This window comes from Hemitrygon akajei, chromosome 30 (assembly GCF_048418815.1).
Source record: "Hemitrygon akajei chromosome 30, sHemAka1.3, whole genome shotgun sequence".
Taxonomy (NCBI): Eukaryota; Metazoa; Chordata; class Chondrichthyes; order Myliobatiformes; family Dasyatidae; genus Hemitrygon; species Hemitrygon akajei.
In genome coordinates, this window is record NC_133153.1 from 44,752,719 (window position 1) to 44,770,843 (window position 18,125).

Below are 18,125 nucleotides of genomic sequence, written 5' to 3' on the forward strand. Positions count from 1 at the left end.
TATGTATGACACCAAGATTGGGAATGTAGTGGACTGTGAGTACATCTATCAAAGCTTGCAGCAGGAACTGGACCAGCTGGAAAAATGGGTTGAAAAATGGTAGACAGGTGTGAGTTCACTTTGGGAGGACAAACCAAGGTAAGACATACATGGTGAGTGGTAGAGCACTATGGAGTGCAGCAGAACAGAAATCTGGGAATACAGATCCATAATTTCTTGAAAGTGATGATAGGGTTATGTGTCCAATGTTTGGAAACATTGAAAGTATTGAGTAAAGGAGTGGGATGTTATGTTGAAATTATACAAGACATTTGTGAGACCTAATCTGGAGTATTGTGTGCAGTTCTGATCACCTACCTACAGGAAAGATAGCAATAATATTGAAAGAGTGCAGAGAAAATTTACAAGGATGTTGCCAGGACTTAAGGACCTGAGTTATAGAGAAAGGTGCATTTATTCCCTGGAATGTAGGAGAATGGGAGAAGATATAATAGAAGTAATACAAAAATGGTGAATGCAGGTTTGATTTCAATATTTAAGAAAATATTGGATAGGTATATGGATGGGAAGGGTATGGGGGCATGGTCCAGGTGCAGGTTATTTGGATGGCAGAATAAGTTTGACGTTGACTAGATGGGCCAAAGGGCATGTTTCTGTGACTATCTAAAGTGGACAGCGAGTGACTTTTTCCCCGCAGAGTAGTTAGTTCAAGAGGGCATAATTTGGAGGTGATTGGAGAAAAGTAGACGGGGTATGTCATAGGTTTTTTAAAAAACTGAGTGGCGGGTTCATAGAACATGCTGCCAGGGGTGGTGATAGAGGCAGATACATTAGGAACATTTATGAAACTCCTAGATAGGTACATGGCTGATAGAGAAATGGAGGGCTATGTGGAAAAGGTTAGTTATTGATGTTGGAGCCGGTTAAAGGATATGTGTACTGTTCTGTGCTCTTTGTTTAAATGTTTTATAGTTAATTTGTTTACTTCAAATGGAACATTTTTAAAAACTTGGCACTTGTATAATATCCTTGACCACCACAGAATGTTTCAAAAGGACTTTTTGAAGTGTGGTCAACAGGCAGTAGGTAGTTTAGGTACTGAGAGGAATTTCATGAAATTGCATGACATTTCATGGTAGTGTTAGAAAAGCTTGAATATGGCAACTTGCTAATCAGGCAGCTGTCTTCATTATGAACCAATTCTTCTGTTTTCCAGGTTTGTTTGTTAATTGCCGGCACCTGTACAAACAACGTTACAAGCGTCTCCGACCAAAGAAGTACAAGATGTATTAGGAGGCATGTCTCAAAGAAACACTTCAGTCAATTCAGTGTACCTTGCCTTTCTAATAAAAATATCATTTTGTAGAAAGTCACAGTAACCATTTTCTCTTTGGCTGCCACCCTCGGGTGCAGGCACTCACCTCATTGTTGTCTTGCTGCCAATGTGACCAAACTCATTCCAGCTTTATTTTCCTTGTATACATGTTTGAAGAAATCCATATCTTGTGTGAGGAAAATTGATTTGTGACTATCATTTTACACTTAGAAAAAACTGCAATTTTTCAATTTGCTTTTGCATTTCACTTAGTTAACTGGCTGATAGACTTAAATGAAGGTGTGAATACTGGTATCCCAATAATTAGGTGGGAATTATTAGATAAATTAATCTTCTCTCTTTCTGGAATAATTAATTTTGACTATGTGGTTTTAATCTTCATTATATCGTTCAAACAAGAAATCCATTGCAGGTTGTACACTGAGATGAGTGTAACGGTACAAAATTATGCTACTGCTATGCTACCTGACACTTGTGCTTTAGAATATTTCTCAAAGTTCAAAGTAAATTTTATTATCAAAGTACATGTATGTCATTATATACAACCTTAAGATTCATTTCCCTGTGGACATACTCAGCAAATCTATAGAATAACTATAACAGGAACAATGAAAGATCAACCAGAGTGCAGAAGACAACAAACTGCAAATGCAAATATAAATAAATAGCAATAAATAATGAGAACATGAGATAGAGTCCTTAAAGTGATATCATTGGTTGTGGGAACATCTCAGTGGATGGGCAAGTGAGTGCAGTTATTTGCTTTTGTTCAACAGCCTGATGGTTGAGGGTAGTAACTGTTCTTGAACCTGGTGGTGGGAGTCCTGAGGCTCTTGTATCTTCTACCTGATGGCAGCAGTAAGATCCCCCCTTGGTCATGGATGATGATGCTGCTTTCCTACAGTACTGTTCATGTAAATGTGCTCAATGGTTGGGCTTTTTACCCATGATGTGCTGGGCCAAATCCACCACCTTGCATAGGATTTCTATTCAAAGCCACAGGTGTTTCCATACCAGTCAGTGATGCAGCCAATCAATACACTGTCCACTACACATCTATAGGAAGTCTGTCAATGTTTTAGATGTCATGCTGCATTTCCACAGACTTGCAAGGAAGTAAAGGTGTTGCTGTGCTTTCTTCACAATTGCACTTGTGTGCTGAGTCCAGGACAGATCCTCTGAAATAGTAACACCCAGGAATTTAAAGTTACTAACCCTCTTTTACCTCCAATGAGGACTAGCTCATGGACCTGGTTTCCTTCTCCTGAAGTCAGTTCCTTAGTCTTGCTGACATTTAGTGAGAACTTGTTGTAATGACACCATTCAGTACTGTCAGTACTACTGATGGGCTGTGACTTCCTACTGTATTTTGGACGTGCAATGCAGAAATAGTTGCTTTGGCTCATCAACTCCATATTGAGCATTAAGTGCCTTGTTACGTATAGTTTATTCTCTGTATTTTCTCTGCACTTTTGATTACCATGGCCATGTATCACTGCAGAATTTGGCAGCATTAAAAAAATTCTCACTCTCTCATATAGACACACACATACCTACCTTTTGATCCAGGTCTTAAACAGAAGCAAGTGTTACAGCAGACTAGATAACCTATCTGCTTCAGATTTAATGTAAGTTATGTAAATGCTTTGTTTCTGTCATTCAGTCACACGAATTGAACAGTGTATAACATTATTTGAACTGCACTGAAATCTGTACATTAAAATATTGTTATTGGTTACTGAGGTGGCAAAAAAGTTAATGTTTCTGCAGTGTCATTGAACCGTGGAGTTAATGACTGCATTCCCTCCTGCTAGTGATTTTTTACTAAGTGGGCAGCACCTGTACATTTATGATTGGATTGGAGGAAAGTGATCAAGGTAAATGACATTTAAAAAGGAACAGATCTTAGGTGAAATCTCTTAATATCTTAGTGGCAGAATAATAATGATATAAACTTTAAGGCTGAGACCTATTAAAAAAAGGAATGTATAAGATAACATTTACTGCACAGAACTTTCTAGCTCTAAATTTAAAAAAAGTCAGCACATTTAGGCTTTGCTAGTGTTGTGCTTCACAGAAGCCTCTACCCAACCAGTGTAACCAGCATTTTTGTGTGACTCATCTTCCCAAGGCAGTAGAGCAAAATCAGCTGAAAGATTACAATGATGACTAAAGGATTGGCTAATATAGATTTTGAAAAAAAATCTTCAGGCAAAGATAGGAAGTTTGAGAAGGCAACACATAAAATGCTGGTGGAACGCAGCAGGCCAGGTAGCATCTATAGGAAGAAGGACAGTTGACGTTTCGGGCCAGGACCCTTCGTTGGGGCTCAGGACTTCATCTCGGCCCGAAACGTCATCTGTCCTTCTTCCTATAGATGCTGCTTGGCCTGCTACATTCCACCAGCACTTTGTATGTGTTGCTTGAATTTCCAGAATCTGCAGATTTCCTCGTGTTTGCAGTTCGAGAAGGCAGTTTTGATTTTGGGACTCTAAATAGTGGAGAGAGACAGAATGAAAGATGTGCCAGATGTTGGACTGAAGAAACATGGTTTTTGGAGTGCTATGTGAATGATGCCAAAGAAGGATGTTATGGATAAAATGGGAGGTGAGGACCTCGATAAAATCACTATCACTAAACAGATAGTGATGAGCAAACTAGAGGGCCTGAAGGTAGGTAAGTCCCCTGGTCCTGATGGGATGCATCCCAGGGTGCTGAAGAAATTGGCAGAGGTTATAGTAGATGTGTTGGTAATCATTTATCAAAACTCTAGACTCTGGGCAGGTCCCGGCAGATTGGAAGACAGCAAATGTCACGCCACTTTTTTTAAAAAAGGTAGACAAAAGATGGGCAACTATAGGCCAGTTAGCTTAACATCTGTAGTCGGGAAAATGCTTGAAGCTGTCATTAAGGAAGAAATAGCGAAACATTTAGAAAGGAATAGTTCCATTAGACAGATGCAACATGGATTCAGAAAGGGCAGGTCCTGTTTGACAAACTTACTGGAGTTCTTTGAGGACATAATGAGTGCAGTGGATAGAGGGGAACAGGTGGATGTTGTATACTTGGATTTCCAGAAGGCATTCGATAAGGTGCTGCACAAGAGACGGATACAGATGCATGCGTGGAGTTGGATACTGGCATGGATAGCGGATTGGTTAACTGATAGAAGGCAGAGTGTTAGTATAAATGGGTGTTTCTCCGGTTGGCAGTCAATGGTGAGTGGGGTCCCGCAGGGGTCAGTGCTGGGCCTGCAGCTGTTTACCACTTACATTGATGATTTGGAAGAGGAGACTGAGTGTAACATAGCAAAATTTGCTGATGACACTAAATTGAGTGGAAAAGCAAATTGTACAGAGGATGTGGAGAGTCTGCAGAGGGATATAGATAAGTGAGTGGGCCAAGGTCTGGCAGGTGGAATACAATGTTGGTAAATGCCAGATCATCCACTTTGGAAGGAATAATAGAAGAGCACATTATTATTTAAATGGTGAAAGATTACAGCATGCTGTTGTGCAGAGGGACTTGGGAGTGCTTGTGCATGAATCGCAAAAAGTTGTCTTGCAGGTACAACAGGTTATTAAGAAGGCAAATGGAATATTGGCCTTCATTGCTAGAAGGATTGAATTCAAGAGCAGGGAGGTCATGCTGCAACTATACAGGGTACTGGTGAGGCCACACCTGGAGTACTATGGGCAGTTCTGCTCTCCATACTTAAGGATATACTGGCTTTGGAGGTAGTGCAGAGGACGTTCACCAGGTTGATTCCAGGGATGAAGGGGTTAACCTATGAGAAGATATTGAGTCACCTGGGACTATACTCTCAAGTTCAGAAGAATGAGAGGGGACCTTATAGTAACATACAAAATTTTGAAAGGGATAGATAAGATAGAAGTGGGAAAGTTGTTTCCATTGGTAGGTGAGACTAGAACTAGGGGACATTGCCTCAAGATTCAGGGGAGAAGATTTAGGACTGGGATGAGTAGAAACTTTTTCCCAGAGAGTTGCGAATCTGTGGAATTCTCTGCCCAGGGAAGTAATTGAGGCTTCTTCACTAAATATATTTAAGATACAGTTAGATAGGTTTTTACATAGTAAGGGAATTAAGGGTTATAGGGAAAAGGCAGGTAAGTAGAGCTGAGTTTACGGACAGATCAGCCATGAGCTTATTGAATGGCAGAGCAGTCTCGATGGGCTGGATGGCCTACTCCTGCTCCTATTTCTTATGTAGGTTAGAGGAGAATATGGACAAGGCATTGTAGGCCTTTGGAAATGTGATTAGTGGTGTTCTCGGATAAATCTTATTCTCTGTTAATTGTGAATCAGCATGCAAGGGGACAATGGGTGAATTGGTGAGGATAAGGCAGATGTTTAGGTAAGCTGAAATATTTGTCTGTACTTTGCATGAAGATTTGAAAAATGTAAATGTTATGAAAATAATCTTGCAAGGATGAGATGCATTTCCTATTTTGCTGAAACATTCTTTGTAAGATACAGAATTTGCTTACATTTCAAGTACATGGCTGGGAGCGGTATAGAGTGCTAAGGTCCAAGTGAGGGTTGATGGGACTGAGCAGAATGACAGTATCAGCTGGACTAGGTGGGCTGAAGGGCATGTTTCTGCACTGTAGTATTCTATGACTGAATCTGGATTTGATACTGAATATTCTCACTAACAAAGCCACTGTTAAACCATATTGGTTAATTGAAGGCAACTAGGTTTCACATAAACCAAATGGCCACCCTGGTATTGTTACCAGTCTTATACAAAGATCTTTGTGTCATTCCTTGTTGGCAGATGCCTTATAGAATGTTATATTAAGACTAAATGATTTAGGTTAATTTGAATCTAGGGTGTTAAAATACAAATAAAGGCATGATATGAGTTGGCTTCAGTAGGCTGGGAGACTGTATTTAAAATGTATAAGAGTAAAATAAACAAAGGCTGATTGTTAAATAATGAATACAGTTTAAGTAATGTACATCTCCATAGGGTAAAACACAGAACAGTGATCCAGCCAAGATCATCAGTGAATGGGTAAACAGCTGGTTGTCTTGTCTTTTATTAACAGTATAACTTTTAATAAAAGGTCCTACGGTTGAACATTTGGAGCTAGGAAGTGTTGGTAAAGCAGGAAACCAGTATAATGGTGAGTAGGAATATTAGGAAAATCATGGTGTGAAATTTGGATGTAGATAAGCAAGAGCAAGGATCAGAAAAGATTAGCAATGGTTGTCTTATCACCCCCAAATATTAGCAATAATGGGTAGAATTAAAAAGGAAATTTACTGAGTGATCCTAACATTTATAAAACTGATCAGTAAATTAATTAGGGCAATAAGAGACAAAAAAACTGTAATGCAAGTTATAGTACACTGTAGCAGAGAGAAAATCTGAGTTCATTGTACAAATAGGGTTTGGGTAGCTTGAACACATCCATGATGATACAGTATTAAACATGCCGATGATATTAAACCTGATTCTATTTCTGATCCTGATCCAGAATAGTTCCAAACTGAAGGATGGAATTCACATAGGATGATTGGAGTCAGAGGATCTTATTAAAGAAAGAGAGAGTGTAAGTTAGGGATATCTCTTAATTCCCCAGGAACCACCTGAAATAGTTCTTGAAGATTCTTGGACTGGAACAATATTGCTGTGTTTAAAACTATGTTCAATCCATGTGGTCTAATTTTCTTATGTTTAACACAATTTCACACAAATATTTAGGTTTGGATTCACAAAAGCTAAACTGCAGAAGGGTAGCAGTTTGCCTTTTTTATCTGAATTTTATTTTGACAAATGCTTGCTGAGCTAGGAGACTGTACCAATGCAGTACATATGTTGTTAGAACAATGTCCCTATCAGTGTTGAATCTAAAACAACACACAAAAATTGTGGAGGAACTCAGCAGGTCATGCAACATCTATGGAAATGAATAAACCTTCCTTCAGGGCAGAAAGTAAGGGGGGAGAGGAAGGAGATCTAGCTAGAAGGTGATGGGTGGGAAAGGTAAGGTGTTGGATCTCAGTGGGCAATGAAATTTTAGGTTAGTGACTACCAATGTAGTATACACATCGCTAGAACAAATCATCAGTGTTAGATCTCAGGGCAATTCAGTTTTGTTCCAGAGGCCGTGTACCCTCAGAATGCAGAGGAAATGAATAGAGTGCCATTACATTTCGGAGATCTTAATCATCTTTAACAATATCAAAAACTGAAATTTATTTTAAAATAAAGACTTCCTGGTGGTATACTAAGATCCCAGAGAAATACAGCAACATTTTTTCTTGTAGTCCCATATCTGTCGCAGTATCCTTGTGCATGGCACTTGAACATCAAAAAAGGTCCTCAAAAGTGAACCAAAAATATCATATTGACCACTCAAATTCTGTCAGTGCTGCTGCTAGAAAAATCTGTCTGCAGTGGAGTGATATTGTGTTCATAAGCTGCATATTCAGAATTCCCAGTGCCAGCTAACTTGAGCTGCTGGGCAGCGTGAGAGAGCTGAAATGCGGCATCAGGATGAGCAGTATCAGGGAGGAGTGTGCACTCACGGTCCAACATATCTGCCACGCCTTTCAGAAGGTCCAAAAATCCAAATGCAAGGGCTGCCTTTCTCAGTCGATTCAGTTCCTATAGAAGGAAGCACAGAAGGATGCTTTTAAAATAGTGTTCACTCAGTAAAGGATTTGATACTAAGCAGATTACCCAGCCAAGGTGTCCAGCTTTGACATCCATACTCTTTCCTAACATGCATCTGCACCCCACTATGAGCGTCACCTCAGCTCTCAAACTGTTCAGCCATTATCATCATGTATGTTAATTGCAGCAAGTCTAGACTAGATTTAGTACCCAAGTTACCATCAAGGGATGGGAATGGATGAATAAGGGGCTATAAACTTGGGATTCAATTGGTAAACAAGATCAAGTGGGACCCAAAATGGATTCCCTGCCACAAGAAATCAGTGATTTTAGAATGAAAAAATATCCATTCATGCTCTATGTTAGAATTTCTAACATGAAAGAGGTCAAGAGATAATCCAAGGAATACTTTGCTATGAAAGGCAGGATAAAGAGGTGAATGTTTGAAAGCTCATGCACTCTCATGATTCCACAATCTAATTCCAAGCAAAAATATTTAATCAGTACTGTTCTTAGAAAAAAAAAAGCCAAAATGCAAAACACCTTGCTGAGATAGAAATTTTCCATTGGGGAAAAATTTTCCATATACTATATTCAGAGCAGCCTCCTCTACATTGGTTAGACTCAATGAAGATTGGGGGGACCACTTTATTGAGCAGTTCGCTCAGTCCACCACAAAAGGTGCAATTTCCCAGTGGTCATTCATTTCAATTTGACATCCCGTTCACATTCTGACATGTTGGACCATGGCCTTCCCCACTCTCATAATGAAGCCGCTCTCAAGTTGGAGCAGCAATATCTCATGTTCTGTTTGGGTAGCTTCCAAACTGATGGCATGAATGCAGATTTCTCCGACCTGGTAATTTTTCCCCTTCCCCATTCTGGCTCCTTAGCCCTTCTCACTGGCCTATTACCTCCCTCTGGTGCCCCTTCTTCTTCCCCATCTCCTATGGTTCACTGTCCTCGCTTATCAGATTCCCTCTTAAGCATTTTATCTTTTCCACCTATCCTCTCCCAGTTTCTTATCATCATGCCCTCCAGATTTGAATGCCTGAACATAGCTAATGCAAATTTTTCAAAGATCAGCTATTTACCTTGTAGAATGTCTGTGTCTTTTCTGGAAGTTTTCGGGCATTTCTTAAAATCTTTTGAACATCAGTCTGAAAACAGGAGAAAAACATGATCAACAGACCAACAATGTTCCCTTCACAACATGTTAATACATGCTTGAGTTTCTAGAGATATCTATTGATGCTGTGAATCCCTGCAAAGAATAAAGCTACCGTGCATAAAGCTATGAGAATGATAAACTGAGCGCACAATCTCAAATTCAGAATCCCACAGAAAGGCAGTACATAGAACATTAGACTACAGGAACAATTTCCTTGTCCACAATATCTGCACTGAACACAATCATTAATTCACATTTCTTTCTTTGTTCCCTGTGTATTCATGTGTCTAACCTCTTAAACACAACTAACGAATCATGTGTGTGTATAAATAAATAAAAATAAAGGCTGATTTGTAGTTGTGCGTACGGGCTATGCCGTAGACCTGATTTTCACTTCTGCGTTGCTCTACGCCATAGTAAGCATGCATTGGTGTGCACGAAAATGCTAGTTGGCGGTGGGGTTTCTATGCCACTGTGTTGAGTTTCTTCATGGGTGACAAGGACGAGACAATGCATTTCAAACATTTTCCTATGTCGGCAGGTAGGTTTGACTATTTGGTTCATCTATTTCGCATCGGACAGGCATGGCGGAGAAGCAGCAACTGGAAATGCGTAGTAGGAAATGTGATGCTACCAAGCGGACCAATCAGTTGTTGCAGTCTGCATTGCCGTGACGCGGGAGTTACTTTTTTGGGGAGTTGCACATCACCCTATAGCATATAGTATGCAGTACCTACGCTGTCAATGCAAAAGTATAAATCAGCCTTCAGTAATAAAAACTTGCTGCACACAAATCCTGTAAACTTTCTCCTCTCACTTTAAATGCACATCCTCTAGTATTTAACATTTCTACCCTAGAAGAAAGATTCTATTTATGCCTTCCATATCTATAACTATGTATACCAAAATTAAATCCATATCCAAACTACTTCGGCAGCTTCACCAAACCCTCCATGTCTTACCTGTAACAGGGTGACAATACTCTAAGGTGGCTTAACCCAAGTTTCATAACCAACTGCATTTGGATTTATACAAGTTCTGAATTAACCAGCGTACATAAGAAACTGAGAACAGTTACCAAAACAGCCTGCACCATTTACAGTGATTTACTCTACAGCACAGAATAGGCCACAACAACTGTAGAAGTTAGTCTCTTATGGGCCATTTAGAACACAGACAAGGAGGAACTTTTTTAGCCAGAGAGCAGTGGATCTGTGGAATACTCTGCCACAGACTGGGGTGGAGGCTAAGTCTGTGGGTATATTTAAAGCAGAAGTTGATAGTTTCCAGACTGGTCAGGGCATCAAAGGATATGGCGATAAGGCAGGTGTATGGGGTTGAGTGGGATCTGGGATTCACCATGATCGAATGGCAGAGCAGACTCAATGAGCTGAATGGTCTAATTCTGCTCCTATGTCTTATAGTCTTAAAACTACAGCCCTCCAGTTGAGGCAACCTCCTAGTAAATCTTCCACACTCTCTCCCCAATGACCATGGTGGCCAGAACACCAAATGCAATCTAACATTCCAATCATGCCTTGGCCTATGAATGCAAGTATACTAAATGCCTTCTTCATTATCCCATTCACATGAGTCAACATTTTCTGAGAGCAATGGGCTTGCATCCCAAGTTCCCTCGGTACATTATCACTTTTAAAGTCCCTACTGTTTATTTGTCCTACCAGAATTAGGGTTCCCCAGATTAAATTCCATCAGCCAACTCTGTCCCTCTTCAGCTGACATCTTTTGTTGTCTACTTATACACCAGCTTTTTATCAGTAACTTTATATTCTCTCCAAGTCATTTATACATATTTTAACAACAAAGGTCCCAGTACACCAGTTAATACAGATATCTAGGCAGAACTACCACTACAGCTCCCTACTATCACCAAACCAATTTTGGATCCAGTTTAATATCACATTAGATCCTTGTGCCATAACCTGGACCAGTCTACCAGGTGGGAAATACCAGCACAGGAACAGGCCCTTTAGCCCACGATGTCTGTACTGACCATGATGCCAGTTTAAACTAATCCTTCTACCTGCACATGATCCAGATCCCTCCATTATTTGCTTGTACACAATCAAATGCCCGTCTAAATGACTCTTAAACATTGCATTATTTGCTTCCACCCTGCCCCCACTCACTCCTACAATTGCAGTGCCTTCTCTGTGTAAAGTAACTTGCCCTGCACATTTTTTGAACATTTTCCCCTCTTAAACTATACCATCTAATATCTGACATTACCACCCTTGGGAAAATTGAATTGACTTTATTTCTTACATCCTTCACATACATGAGGACTGAAAATCTTTACGTTATGTCTCTGTCTAAATGTGCAATACGCAATCATGGTAATTTTTTATAAATAGAACAGTCAATGTAATATAGTACTTGCAAGAGTTAATCAGTCTGATCGCCTGATGGAAGAAGCTGTCCATTGGCTGCCCATTGGTCCTGGCTTTTATGCTGCGGTACCGTTTCCAGGATGATAGCAACTAGAATAGATTATCGTTGGGGTGACTTGGGTCCCCAATGATCCTACGGGCCCTTTTTACACATCTGTCCTTGTAAATGTCCTGAATTGTGGGAAGTTCACAACTACAGATGCACTGGGCTGTCCACACCACTCTCTGCAGAGTCCTGTGATTAAGGGAGGTACAGTTCCCATACTAGGCAGTGATTCAGCCAGTCAGGATGCTCTCAATTGTGCTCTTGTAGAAAGTTCTTAGGATTTGGGGGCCCATACCAAACTTCCTCAACCGTCTGAGATAAAAGAGGCACTGTTACACCTTTTTCACCACACAGCTGGTATTTTCAGACCACGTGAGGTCTCAGTGATGTGGAAGCCGAGGAACTTAAAGCTGTTTACCCTCTCAAGCCCCAGATCCATTAATGTCAATAGGGATTAACCCGTCTCCATTCCTCCTGTAATCCAAAGCCAGCTCCTTTGATTTTGCGACATTGAGGGAGAGGTTATTTTCTTGACACCACTGTGTCAGAGAGATGACTTCTTCCCTGTAGGCCACCTCATTATTGTTTGAGATAAGGCCATCCTATCTATGACTATCCTATCTAAGTCTCTCATAATTTTACAAAATCCTATCTAATCTCCCCTCAGCCTCTGACTCTCCAGAAGAAACGATCCATGATTGTCCAAACTCTCTTTACTGGTAAAACTCTCTAATTCAGTTAATAACCTAGTGAATCTCTTCTGCGCTCTCTCCAAAGCCTGTGGAATGGCAACCAGAACTGCACACAATACTCCAAAAGTGGTTCAAAGTAATGTTTTATACAGATGCAACATGACTTCCTAACTTTCATAATTAATTTCTTGACTGATGAAGGCAAGCATTGCTTCTTACCAACCTATTTACTTGTGTTGTCTCCATCAAGGAGCTTATCCTTCAGAATATCAATGCTCTCAACAGTTCTGACATTTATTGTTTACTTTCACTTTATATTTTAATTCCCAAAGAGCAATACCCCACACTTGTCCACATTAAACTCCATCTGCTATTTCTCTGTCCACTGTGACTAATCTATATCCTGCTATATTCTTTGACAACTTCCACAATTCCTATAATTTTTTGTGTGATAGAAACATAGAAAACCTACAGCACAATACAGGCTCTTTGGCCCACGATGCCATGCCAAACATGTACTTATTTTAGAAATCTGCAAAGTTACTAATCAACTTTACTAAGAACCATGTAAACCACATATAGCACTCTTTCATCATTTCTTGGGTACCTCCACAAAAAACTTAATTAAATTTGTGATTCATGATCTGAATCCTAATCGGGGCTACTTGGGATTTAAACTAGAGTGGCATGGTAGCAGGATCCTGAGAAGTGGAGTGGCTCAAGAGAAATCTGGATAATTCTGTATCTAATGAAAGCTTATAGTCGTTAGGACATACAAGAGCTCAGAAGAGAAAAGACCATTAGTTAAACTGCATTTATTTCATTGCCAGAGGCTTGACAGGTAAGATGGATGAACTCAGGGAGTGAATTGTCTCTGGCTACTGGAATATCACACCATAAGAGAAGTACGGCCAAGGGAATGGCAGAACTGGATATAGATGCTACAGGTGTGACAGAGGTGCAGGTAAGAAAGGATTCTAATTCTGTTCCTATGTCTTATGGTATTATATTACTGAGAGATTTAGCTAATATAGACTGGGCCAACTATAGTATAAAAGGTTCGGACAGAGTGAAATTTGTGAAATGTGTCTAAGAAAGCTTCCTCTATCAACAAAGATGGACCTACTGGAGAGGATGCAACACTGGACTTTCTCCTGGAAAAATAGTTGGGGCAAGTAATGGAAGTGTCTGTCAGAGAGCAGTTCGGGTCTAGTGATCATGATTCTATTAGTTTTTAAATAATTATGGAGGATATAACCAGTTCACAGGTTAAAGTCCCAAACTAGAACAGAGCAAATTCTAGAGCCATTAGTTGGGATCTTGCAGTGGTTGATAGGGCAAGATTGTTTACGTCTGCTTCTTTAAAGGGAGACCTTCAAATGTGTGATGTCAAAAGTTCAGCACCTGCATGGTCCTGTTAGTGTGAAGGGCAAGGCTTGGGAAACTTAACTGATAAGAGATATTGATGCTCTGGTTAAGAAAGTGATGCTTACTCTGTGGATAAACTATTGGAAACTAGTGACTATACTTGAGAGGAGTGTGGATGACCAAGAGTGGATACAAGACGAATTTAGCAGGTAAAATAAGGCAAATTCCAAGACATTCTATTGGTATATTAATAGTAAAAGGGTGGATAGAGAGAGAATAGGTCCCTTTAAAGATCAGTATGGTTATCGTTGCATGGAACCAAAGAAAATGAGGAAGAGTTTTAACAATTATTTTCCTTCCATTTTTACTGTGGAGGAAATGATGGAGGCCAAGTAAATGGCAGAAATGGATGATATTGCCTTGAACCACATACAAATTAGTAGGGAAGAGTTTTTGAAGCTTTAAAGTGCATTAAGGTGGATAAATTCACAGAGCTTGACCTGGTGCATTTTCAGATCTACAGTACTGTGCAGAAGTTTTAGACGTAAAAAATTCTGTAAAAGCAAAGATGCTTTCATAAACAATGAAAGGTTTCTAAATATAAGAAAATTTACCATAAAGAGCAGTAATAGTAACAAAATAAATCAAGTCAATATTTGGTGTGACCACTCTTTAAAACTGCATCAATTCTCTTTGGTACACTCTAAGAAATCAGCTGGTAGGTTGTTCCAAGTATCTTGGAGAACTTGACATAGTTCTTCTGCAGACTTTGGCTGGTCTCACTTGCTTTTGTCTCTCCAGGTAATTTCACAGACAATTTCCATGACCTCAGTGGAGGCCATACCATCTGAAACCTTATGAAAAATCTAGGGTGACTTTGCACATAACTGTAGATCTATAGTAGAGAGGGAACCAGACTGGACAGGCAGCAAGAGGAGTGGTTGTCATAGAATCATACAGCACTACAGTACAGAACAGGCCCTTCTAGACAGCAACGGCTTGGTTTTCTGCCTAGTCCCATCTATCTGCACTTAATTTGGATAGGTACATTACTGAGTGTGGCTTGGAGGGATTAAAGTCCAGGTGCAGGTGGATGAGACTAGGCAGAAAATCAGATAACCATCATGGCCAATACAGGCCAAAAGGCCTACTTCTGTGCTCCAAGAGTCTGTGACTAATGAGTTCCTGACTTTCCCAGTGATCATATATCTGGTCCCTCAGAATCTTCAAATTCTCTCCCAGTTTCCAAAGACCAAGGGTTAGTAGGTTAATTGGTCACACGGGTCTAATTGGGCTAGGTCTCTAAAAATAAAAAAATAAACATATATTACACCTTTGGTCCTTGAGGGGACTTTTCCATGAGTTATCCTATTCTTTTATTATTAATATTAAGATCTATGTACCCATTAGCTAGTGCAATGACTATTAGGAACTCATGAACCTGCAGTCCAGTATCACAACAACCCATAATGCCAACCTGCAGTCCACTAGGTTTAATCCATACTGTTACATTCTGTGCATAGCTACGCTTTGTCCGTGGCTGAAGGGGAAATGGGCTCTTGCTGTCATCTTCACCATAAGGGTTTTCTTCAGCATCTAAAACAAATCAAAATAATGTTTTTAATGAAATGAGGAATCAAATATGGAGAAGGCCATTTAGGCATTCCTAATTCACACTCACCTAAAATGGGCCCCAACTGTGTCATCTTCCCAAGCCAAGGAAGAGGCTCTGGACCAGGCTCAAACAAGGACATCATCAGATTGGATTTCTTTTTACTGTCAGCCTGAGAGTATAACATCCCATACCAATCAGGCCTGGGAAAACAAGAAAAAAAAGCGTTACTATTAGACAAAGTTAAAAGTAAAGTTATTATGAGTACATATACGTCACTATATGAGATTCATTTTCCTGTGGGCATTCACAGGAACTACAAAGAATACAATAGAGTCAATGAAAACCACATACAAAAAGATGGACAAACAACCAATGTGCAGAAGACAACAAACTGCAAATACAAGAGAAAAAAAAACAAACTAATAATAATAAATAAATGAGCTATAAATATTAAGAATGCGAGATGAAGTCCTTGAAAGTGAGTCTGTAGGTAGAGGAAACAGTTCATTGTTGGGGTGGGTGAAGTTATCCCAAAATTTCAAGAGCCTGATTAACCAAGTACATTCATTAAGTCCAAAGTTCAAATTTACTGTCAACTGATTGTACATACATGCAGCCCAATGAAACAATATTCCTCCAAACCATGGTTTACCCACAAAACAGTGTATAACACATAGCATATATATGAAGTACAATTCATCATATTGCAGTGAGAAGCAGCAGGACTGATGGGCAAGAGGGAATGAATGAATCATTAACAGGTGGAAATTAAGGCAAAAGTGGGATGGGGTGGGGAAGAAAGAATACAAAGTCTTCCAAATATCATTTTATAATAGTCTCAATAAGGTTACCTAGAAATGAGTCATTACAGGCAGTCAGTCACCTTTTCAATAGTGAGTGACATAGAAAGCCAAAACTGAGATGAATAATTATAACTTAAGAATGCTTGTTCTGGAAAACATACAAACAAGCTTTGTAGAAATGACATGGATCAGTAAACAGCATGGAGCAGAACTGAAGAGGATAGAAGAAATCCTTCTCCCACACAGAACTAATGCATAAAGCTAAAATTCAGGTTTCTCCACAGGAAATTAACTTTTCTCTGCTTCCCTCACATTCTTGAAAAGGTGAGCATTGGTCTAATATAGTTTATTAAGCAATGCCGTGAGGTCCTCATTCACATCCCTACCATTCTATCTGTTGTTGCAAGCAAAAAATTATAACATCTTCCCATGAAATTGAATAAGATCTGCTCATTAGTCACATTTAAGTAATGAGTAACTTCACAGTCATACAGTTCCTCACCCAAGCAGCACAATAGCCACCATCCCCTCTACTTTCAGACTGCCATGGAGCAAGACACAAAATGAAGGCATCTTCCCAGCTATTTGAGAAGCAGAATTCTCATCTTCAGTTTCTTCAGGTAAACCACTCCCCAACTCGTCACCTTCTATCAAACAAGGGAAAACAAATACTCAGTTACCTATTTGCCAGCAGAAACACCAACCCACTAACAAAGCAACACAATTCTATAAGCAGAAACATTATTCATTTCATTTCCACAGTTGCTTACTGACCTAATGAATGTCCCAGTATTTTCTGTTCCTTTCCCAACCTTGTTAGGCATGTTTTCTACAGAACTCTCTGGTTTCATTCCCAAAACAGTTCAGAGTAAATTTATTATCAAAGTAAATATATGTCAACATATGCAACTCTGACATTCATTTTCTTACAGGCATACCCAATAAATCCATAATAGAATAACTATAATAGAATCAAAGACAGACCACACCAACTGAGCTTTCAAATCAGAGTGCAAAAAACAACAAACTGAAATATAAAATGAAGAAATAATAATAAATAAATAAGCAATAAATATCAAGAACATGAGATGAAGAGTCCTTGAAAGTGAGTCCATAGGTTGTGGGAACATTTCGGTGACAGGACAAGTGAAGTTGAGTGAAGTTGAGTGAAGTTATCCCCTTTGGTTCAAAAGCCTTACCATTGAGGGGTAATAACTTTTCCTGAACCTGGTAGTATGAGTCCTGAGGCACCTATACCTTCTTCCCGATGTCAGCAGCAAGAAGAGAGCATGTCCTGGGTGGTAGGGATCCCTGATGATGGATGCTGCTTTCCTGCAGCAATGCTCCATATAAATGTGCTCAATGGTGGGGTGAGCTTTACCCATGATGGACTGGGCCATATCCTCTACATTTTGTAGAATTTTCCAATAAAGGCTATTGGTGTTTCCATATCAGACCATGATGCAGCCAGTCAATATCTCCACCACACATCTATAGAAGGTTGTCAAAAGTTTCAGATGTCATGCCAAGTGTTCGTAAGCTTCTAAGGAAGTACAAGCACTGCTCTTTCTTTGTAATTGCACTTGGCTGCTGGGCTCAGGACAGGTCCTCTGAAATGATAACGCTGAGCAATTTAAAATTACTGACCCTCTCCACCTGATCCCCCAAAGAGGACAGGCTCATGGACTTCTGGTTCTTTCCTCCTGAAGTCAATAATCAGCTCCTTGGTCTTGCTGATATTGAGTGAGGGATTGTTGCTGTGGCACCACTCAGCCAGATTTCCAGTCTCCCTCCTATATGCCGATTTGGTTAGACAAACAAAAGTGGTGCCATCAGCAAGCAATATTGGAGCTGTGTAGTTATAAGAATAAAGTGAATAGAGCACACAGCCTTGTGGTACACCTGTTTTGACAGAAATTGTGGAGGAGATGTTGTTGCCGATCTGAATTGACAGGGGTCTACAAGTGAGGAAACTGAGGATCCAATTGCACAAGGTAGTATTGAGACCAAGGTTATTGATTCATTTTGAGTGGATGA

The 18,125-nt window shown here is 39.8% G+C and overlaps 2 protein-coding genes across 5 annotated transcripts in view; one reads left to right on the top strand and one right to left on the bottom strand.

Moving 5' to 3' along the window:
• The window catches only part of hacd3 (3-hydroxyacyl-CoA dehydratase 3), a 105,925-nt gene extending 104,556 nt beyond the window's left edge, over positions 1 to 1,369 (top strand). For all 3 annotated transcript variants that reach the window (XM_073032821.1, XM_073032822.1, XM_073032820.1), the window contains one exon: positions 1,217 to 1,369. In XM_073032821.1, the coding sequence (XP_072888922.1) occupies positions 1,217 to 1,293 (77 nt within the window). In that variant the 3' untranslated portion in view covers positions 1,294 to 1,369. The remainder of the gene's footprint in view (positions 1 to 1,216) is intronic.
• Positions 1,370 to 3,720: 2,351 nt separating this feature from the next.
• ints14 (integrator complex subunit 14) overlaps positions 3,721 to 18,125 on the bottom strand; it is a 54,696-nt gene continuing 40,291 nt past the window's right edge. The window contains exons 9-14 of one of the 2 annotated variants that reach the window (XM_073032818.1): positions 16,591 to 16,735; positions 15,352 to 15,485; positions 15,148 to 15,266; positions 9,077 to 9,142; positions 7,895 to 7,973; positions 3,721 to 6,894 (exon numbers count right to left, since the gene is read on the bottom strand). In XM_073032818.1, coding sequence (XP_072888919.1) covers positions 6,737 to 6,894; positions 7,895 to 7,973; positions 9,077 to 9,142; positions 15,148 to 15,266; positions 15,352 to 15,485; positions 16,591 to 16,735 — 701 coding nt within the window. In that variant the 3' untranslated portion in view covers positions 3,721 to 6,736. Of the gene's footprint in view, positions 6,895 to 7,106; positions 7,974 to 9,076; positions 9,143 to 15,147; positions 15,267 to 15,351; positions 15,486 to 16,590; positions 16,736 to 18,125 lie in introns of those variants that run through there. The other variant, XM_073032817.1, reaches the window with a different exon arrangement.